The sequence below is a fragment of the Lactuca saligna genome, chromosome 6, assembly GCF_052625555.1.
Source record: "Lactuca saligna cultivar CGN05327 chromosome 6, ASM5262555v1, whole genome shotgun sequence".
Lineage (NCBI taxonomy): Eukaryota > Viridiplantae > Streptophyta > Magnoliopsida > Asterales > Asteraceae > Lactuca > Lactuca saligna.
In genome coordinates, this window is record NC_136422.1 from 176311660 (window position 1) to 176320247 (window position 8588).

The window sequence follows — 8588 nt, forward strand, 5'->3', positions numbered from 1 at the left end:
TTTTATTTATTTATATTTTTTACTATTTAGATATTATTTTTTTTCGAATATAATGTTTAATGTTTTTTTACACTTTGTTTGTTTATATTTTTTTGAATAATTTTTTTAGTTTTTTTACGTTTTGTTTGAATACATTTTTTTATTTTTTGACATTATGTTTATATTTTTTGTAAAAAATGTAAAAAAACAAGTTCATTAAATGTGAATATTATTAACATAGATTATGTAGATATTTTTAATAGGATTAATATATAAGCTAACCGGAATTTGAAAACATGTTTTAAGTTATATAATGGCTAATTGGAAACTATATAAATCGAAAACGAACAAAATTTCTAAAAACAAAAAACTGAACTCGAAAATATTAACACATGTGTTTGAGTTATAGGAATTCTAACTAGCATTTGTAAAACTAAAAAAATTGAACTCGAAACCATTAATACTCGTTTCGAATTTTGGTTAACTATACAATAACCTATTAAAATAAATAATTTTATACCTAATATGTGTTAATCAAATTCACATTTAACAAACGTTTTTATATTTTTATACAAAAATTATTTATAAAACGCTTTACAAAAATATAAAAAAAAACATTAAAAAATATATATTTGAACAAAATATAAAAAACATTAAAAATATATTCGAATAAAATTTCAAAAAATATAACAAATAGAATAAAATGATGAGTAAAATATTTAAAAATATTTAACATATACATATATATATATATATATATATGTGTGTGTGTGTGTGTGTGTGTGTGTGTTAAGGTTATAAAATTCGTTCGAAAGCAGCTCGACGGTCGATTGGGTTTAAGAGATTAATCGATCTTGACGGCGATTAATTGGAGATCATAGATTATTAATAAAATATTAAAATTAATCAAATATTTATACAAGTACTTCAAAATTAGAAAATAAGAAAATTTATAATTTTAAAATTTTAAAATTTTAAAATACAAAAATATGAACATTTTGGTATAATATTTGAAATATTAAAAGTTTTGGAGTAAAAAAATAGCTGATATCTTGAAAAAAAATTTGACTTTTTATTTTACTTTTGTTGACCGATTAATCTCGCCAAAATCAATTAATCCCACCAAATCCGATTAATCTCTAATTTCCATTAAGCGCCTTGGAAAGCGTCAAACGATTAATCTCGATTTTTACAACCTTGATATATATATAATAATAAAAGAAAAATAAAAATATAAAAGTAAGGGTAAAATGGTTTTTTTAAATAAACTGAGGATGTCCAATGTAATTTCTTTAAACCACATGGATGTATCGTGTCAAATTTTCAAATGCTAGAGTGAATATACGAATATGACCAAAATATAAAGACCAAAACAGTAATTTACTCTAGATTATCCAAAATCATTAACACATTAGTACGAAAATTAATTGCCAAATATATCTTTGAAATTGTCTTGGAGGTGGGAAACTTAAATTTAAAATGGAGAGGCAATACAATATGATATGTGATCACAGGCATAATATAAATGGAGAATTATATTATAATGGCAAACGATTTAAAAGAAAACTATTGTTTTATTAGTATAGATGGAGAGGATATACCAGTCGTTTATAAAATCCTAGCTAGTGATCACGGTTTCATCTTGATGTGTATTAATTAATTAATTAGGTCTGGCTTGTACAACATCTAATGCGATTAAGTATATGTTGTGCATGCAGCAATGGGTAGTACTCGGTGGTTTGTAAGTGAATAACAAAAACGAACAAGGGTAGAATGGTAAAATGAGAGGGTAGATTGAATTACCAGTTTAGGGTTGAATTCCCCCTCCATTGCTTTTCTGGACAACCAACGTTTTGTACATCAAATATGGAAAACGTCCTTGTCTCAGCCAGCTCCCTATGCAACATGATGAGATGAGGCATGGTTTGTAGGGTTTTTAAGACTACCTTCCATTGAAGAGAGATTAAAGAGAGGTGATCGATTTCCTTGAAAGGGGTGTTCTTTCTTCTTCAAAGGTACTGTTTTTGGTCTGTTTATATATGCCCATTTACATGTTCATACAGATTCTATCTCTTCTACTTTCATCAATAGATTATATTGCATATACAGTATACACGTCTTTCACTCTCTTCTTGTGGTTATAGATTCCTGATTTCTAAAACAAATTAAAGAAGTTATTTCATCATATATATTTTATTTGCAAGCAGTACATAAGAATATTCCATAGAACAACATGGCCGAGCTTATTTCTCACCTTCATCAGGTTGGACATACTACAAGAGATCTAGAGAGAGAATTAGAGAGTGAGAGAGTGTGTGTGTGTGTAAAATGAAAAGAGAAACTCATAAAGTTTGCAATTTCTTGTGCTGTTTATTAAAAGTTTAAGAAATATAAAGTTGATTTGCAATAAAATGATCTGTTCGTCGTTGGAAAACAAAAGAAATTGCAAACTTTGATTCTTTCTTCTGTAGTTATAACACTCGAAATGCGTTTTCTTTCCTATGAGGGAGTAGTTTAGGAAGATATTCAAAACGTTTTTTCTTTTAATTAACCTTGATCTACGTTTAGATAGCTTAGAAATTTAGGGATGATGACCAATTATATTAGGATATTTGATCCGATTGCTATTCATGTAACTCGATCTCTCGAATACATAACTGTTAACAGCATGTATCCATACTGTAACTTATTTCTAGATTTTGGGGATGAACTTTCAAAATACACACTTGATTTATAGATCTTTTCCCTGCTGAGCTTAATAATCTAATTATGCATACTGTTTTATTGAGAGATCTTGATAATACGAGCATATCTAGTTAAAATTAGTTATGTGTTTGATTCACGATTGATTTTATATACGACTCGAGTGTAGGAAAACATGGGGAGAGGAAAGATCGAGATCAAAAGGATTGAGAACAACACGAATCGGCAGGTGACCTTCTGCAAGAGAAGAAATGGGCTTCTCAAGAAAGCTTATGAGCTTTCGGTTCTCTGTGATGCTGAAATCGCCTTGATTGTCTTCTCCACTCGTGGACGACTCTATGAGTATGCCAATAACAAGTAAATTACTCGACTTTTTATGCAGATTTTACATAAATGTATGGATTGAATTCGTTTTCCACCCATCTTATTTATTTATTGATTTTTTTTAACAATCAATCAAATTTAATTTATTAAACAACCTAGAAGCTAGCCCTCAAACAAAGATACATATTACAAGAGACCCTTAAGTAAATCGATCTATCCATCTCACTCTAAACTGTTTAGTATTTAGACATGCTGAAAATCATGAGCGCAAAATAGATATATCTGTTTATAGGTTAAAGACTCCTTAAAATAGTTCTTTATGCTTGATTAATTTGCAAATCACTACAAATATAATCTTCAAATGAGAGGTTTTGTAACAAAGATTGTAAATTGTCCGACTCACTCACAATTTTGGCTAATTATTTGCATTGGGGATAAAAAGGATGTGACATTCTTCTAATAATATTTTTTATTTTTTATCCGTTTAATCATATTTAAGTTTTAAAGATATTTTAACTACGTAAAATATATTATGAAATATATACAACAAAGATAAATATTTTTATATAGAAAAATATGTCATTAATGATTAACAACTATAATTACAACAATATTATCAACCATTAAAAAACGTAGCAAATATATTATACTATTTTTATTTACTTTTCTGTTCATATTAAAAAAAAATGGCTGTCTTTACAATATATGCGAGAAATCACAGGATGTGTACTTTTACACGAATGATCCTTATGGTTTGGAGTAATTTGTGTATTTGTGGTGTGTTTATTTAAATAAATTGAAAAATCAATGATAAAATAGTTTTTTTTAGGTAAGACATGGATCAAGTGTGTACCAAAAATAAATAATAAAAACCTTCTGAGTTAAAAAAATAAATTAAGAATCAAAAGTGCAAATTAACCTAAACCATAGGCACTATTCGTGTAATTTACTCAAAAGGTAACAATATGGAGCGTTTGAGAAGTAGAAAATTAATCGAAGTGTCTTTGAGAGATGAGTGTTTGAATATATATGATATTTAGTTTCCTTTCTGGTATAAGTGAACTCTGAGTTAACACATGATGACATGAGTAGGGAAAGAAATTAAAGCCGTTTGCTTTTAGAGAACCCATGCATGCTAATGGCTAATGCTAGTAAAAGTTGATGATCATGTTGGAAACGTAAACTTTCCCAATATTTGTCATCTACAATTGGTCTTCTGTCTTTCCATTTTTAGAGTCCTAGAGTTAATTATCAACTGGAACATGTACACTAGGTAGGGTAAAAACCCTAATTTGTGTCTGTCTATGTATGGACCTCTTGGAACTCAAAAACTATAATAACTGGTTGCATACATTTGAATATGTACAGCATGAGATCAACTATAGAAAAGTACAAGAAGGCGACTTCAAATACACCAAACACTTTTTCACTTCAAGAAACGAATGCTCAAGTAAGAATTAACTGCATAGATATATAATATTCCGTGCATCTTTTGTACTTTTTCTTTTTCATTTGATATATATATATATATATATATATATATATATATATATATATATATATATATATATATATATATATATATATATATATATATATATATATATATATATATATATATATAAAAGTTACTGATATATAAGTTACGTACATTTGTGCCTGCAGTTTTACCAGCAGGAGGCGAAGAAGCTTCGCCAGCAGATACAGATGCGTCAAGATTCTAACAGGTTATCTAAATTAATTTTTGATTTTTTAATTTGATTTTTTTTTTTATAAAACTACAGTAAATAACGTATAATCATTTAGGATGTACGTTATTGTTCCAAATTTAGATATAAAATATTGGCTTGATTTTACTGTATAAGATTTGGAAACTTAGGTTTTTATTTTGTTTTTGGTACTTTATCTTAATTAATTAATTATATATTATTTGATCAACCCTAATAAAATAAAACATAAAAATATTTAATATTTTACAGCCTTCATACAATTATTAATTACTTCAAGTTTAATTACAAAATACTGTCAGTTAATTTTGATCATTTTAATTTAATTAACTACTTTCCCTAAAAAGTTTTGCTTGTACATGTAAATTTGTTTTTTTATGTGCTTAGCTAGAAGTTAGAAGTATCCAAAAAAAACTTTGATCTACAAAATTCTAGATATAAATAACTTCATATCTAAAAAAACAAAACCTCGCATCTACAAATTCATTGATCGTAGTGTCAAATCACGTTATGAATATTGTAAACTTGATTTTAATATTTTACATTTTTCAGGAACAAATGTACATTGTTGAATTTATTTTTGGTTTCAGGCATCTTATGGGCGAAGGGTTGGATTGTTTAAACATGAAGGAACTAAAGCAACTGGAGACTAGACTTGAGAGAGGAATCTCAAAGATTAGATCCAAGAAGGTAATAATTATTATATATTTTCTAAGATAGGATAATGTGTGATTGATACAAGTCTCTAAGGTCACATTATAAAAATAATAATAATAATAATAAAACTTTCTAAAACTTATGAAAATTCAAATATGAAGCCCAATCAGATTACCTTGTCGCATTTTAGGCCCGGTGGTTGCTGCCAATGTTTTCGGCCCTTTGTTAGTACCTAGTTGGATTATTTGTATGTTAAAAAAAAAACTAAATTATCGATCTGTAATATAATCTTTAGATATATAATAATTACTTTGCATAGAAAAAGTCTAACATAGGGGTGTTTGGATTGTTTTTTGAAGTTTAAAATTGCTAAAATCAAAAGCTTTTGTGGTGGAAAAAAAATGTATACCTAAGTAAAAGGGGCATAAAAAACGATGGAAGAAAATAAGAATGAAAGAGTTCCTTAAGGATAATATAGTCATTTCTGGTTTAAAAAATACTTACACAATAGCCAAATGAAAACACCATCATAGTCTTAGCATTGAATGTTTCTTCCCAAACACCATCATAGTCTTAGCGTTGAATGTTTCTTGTTGTAGCCATTTTGTTACGATTTTGCTTTTGGAAGAATGAAATAAGGAAATAAGTTGGAACATAATATCCATAGTTGGCCTGAATTTGGTCTTACAGTAATTTGTTTGATGTCTTTCTTGTAATTTTGTTTATGTTTTCTTGCTTTTTAAAATATTTTCATATATCAATATTTCTGTTTGATCAACAGCAAGACATGATACTCGCAGAAATGGAGTTCTTACAGAAAAGGGTAAGTCTCTTGCAAATGCAATCCATCTAATCAACAACAACAACTACAATAATAATTTAAGGTTCCCTTTGCATACATTTTACTTTTTCTTCAATCATAACAGGAGGTCGAGCTGGAACATCACAACACATTCCTTCGTTCAAAGGTAAATATTATATAACGAAATAGTAAATTCAAATTTAATCGAATATGATATAAAAATCAAATGATTTTGGACGAAAAACATCAATAATTGTCTTTTACAACGAAAATGATTGTAGGATACCTGGTATTTGATAATTTTATGTTTTGAAATGGTAAAAGGTCATACAAATATGGTTGTATTTCGGAAGACTAAGGTCATCTCCACTAAATTGTTCTAACCTCATACTAAACCTATTATTATATATAGTGTTAACCTATTATTATATATAGTATTAACCCTATATAGTACCCACCATCCGATTCTTAAATTCACGTTAAGATCGTATTCCTATTTGAATCCATGCATGCAACTTCATTAGTTAGTTTCTTTCTCTCACTTACACCTCACTAAAAAAGAGCCCTAAAATGTCAATAGGTCACCATCCTATTATTAATTAAATTCACGTCAACCTAAAATTAAGTTGCAGACCGAATAACCGGGCAAAATGAAAAAGTTGTATATAGGTTTTAATTGAGAAAAATAAAACCCAAGTGTTTTTTTTTTTTTTTTTTTAATATATATGTAATTAAGAATGATGGTTTATTATTGATAACAAAAACATAAGTTGATAAGTGTCGAAATCAATGGATGACAGATTGCTGAGAATGAGAGGGTGCAGCAACATGAAGTAGATGGTGCTGAGCAGTACAACGCAATTCAAGCATACCTTGCGAGGAACTCCCTTCAGCTCAATATAATGGAGCCTTTGGAGGATGCCCCTTCTGCTTACCCCCTTCTTCCCAACAAGTCTCTCCACATTGGGTACGTGTAATAAATCAACTTATTAACAAATTAATAATCAAGTTTTCGCATCATATCATATATAAATAATATACTTCTATTAATTATAACTAAATTAATATTATATACATTAAAGACTGAAATGTTTGGTCATGCAACAATATATGCAACCAAATCTTCAAGACCAACTTGAAACATTTTTTCACCGGTTAAACATAATTATGTAATTCGTCAATTGCATAAATTGGTATAAATAAATAAATAAATACATTATTGTTGTATAAATTAGTAAAGTCCATAAACAGTGTTGCATAAATAAACATGGTGTTATGTCATGAGCTATGAGGTAACTGGTTCTATTCATGCATATTTTGATCTTAAAAATAAGATACATTTACATATTTCATTTTAAAACCCACTTTGGTAAAGAAACTATAAAGAATTAATGTGTAATCCTTGTTCATGAACAAACATTTCATCCTTTTCCAAAATGAAAAATGGAATACTAAAGTAGTGAAATGAGCTATTCGCCTCGGTAGATATATACTTTTTAGTTTCGTTACAAAATAAACATTGAAAGTAGTCCAAAATCTTTCATTTTACGTACGTTAATGTTTTATTATTTTTTTAAAGATCATACGATCATCACAAAACAAATCTTAGTAAACAATATATATGTAGAGCCTTTTTCGCTTAGTTCAAAGCTCGCTAATATACGAATTTTATTGTGTCTTTATCTTAATAATATATATCTTATAGCTGTGCTACATACCAAATGGTGTTTAATCTATTTTCTCCTTGAGGTTGAAGGTTCAAATCTTATTCGGAACATAAATTGTTTTAGGAGTAAATTAGATTTATCGTTAAAAAAAATTATGCTACATACGTGGATATTCTCTGCCTATATTTTTAACACAAACAATTGTTTCTCAGGTGATGTGGCAATTAACATCTAGACTGATGCATCGTGTACTTATGGTGAGACCAAAGTTGTAGCCAAATAAAGTTTGTTTCTATGTGGCTTGAATGTGATGTTTGGATTTTATTTCTGTCGTTAACAAGATTGTGAGCAATAATAAGTTGTGTCATTTGATCTTTTGTAATCTCCTTTTATCAATGCTACTTCTAAACATGTGTATGTGTTTGTAATAATTTCACGTATAGTTACAATGTTCTCAGTTTGGAGTTATTTCATTACAACTAACATGCAACAAAATATCTTGGTACCCTCTTTAAGGGTTCATATCCCTGCATCCACAACATTAGAGTTTAAATTCTAATGTGGATATGATTGGGGCTTCTTGTAGGCATTGGCCACCTAACAATGTGTTAAGTATCTGTTGTAAATTTCATCACATGTTGCTCTTGAGACATGATTATATCGGTGAATGATGCAGAGCGCATAAAAGGAAGTCCCAACTTCAAATGCAGATAACTTGGAGTTTCAATG

At 28.3% G+C, this 8588-nt stretch overlaps 1 protein-coding gene across 2 annotated transcripts; it reads left to right on the forward strand.

The window, feature by feature from the left end:
- Positions 1–1871: 1871 nt before the first annotated feature.
- Positions 1872–8318, forward strand: STK (K-box region and MADS-box transcription factor family protein). Of its 2 annotated transcripts, none has more exons than XM_078958996.1 (9): positions 1872–1994; positions 2852–3039; positions 4375–4456; positions 4672–4733; positions 5324–5423; positions 6172–6213; positions 6317–6358; positions 6993–7159; positions 8072–8315. In XM_078958996.1, the coding sequence occupies exons 2-9, from the start codon at positions 2858–2860 to the stop codon at positions 8073–8075; spliced, it is 681 nt and encodes a 226-aa protein (XP_078815122.1). In that variant the 5' UTR covers positions 1872–1994; positions 2852–2857; the 3' UTR covers positions 8076–8315. The 2 variants fall into 2 exon arrangements, with proteins under 2 accessions (XP_078815122.1, XP_078815121.1); XM_078958995.1 differs by lacking the exon at positions 1872–1994 and adding an exon at positions 2061–2242 and having other exon boundaries at positions 8072–8318.
- Positions 8319–8588: the final 270 nt, after the last annotated feature.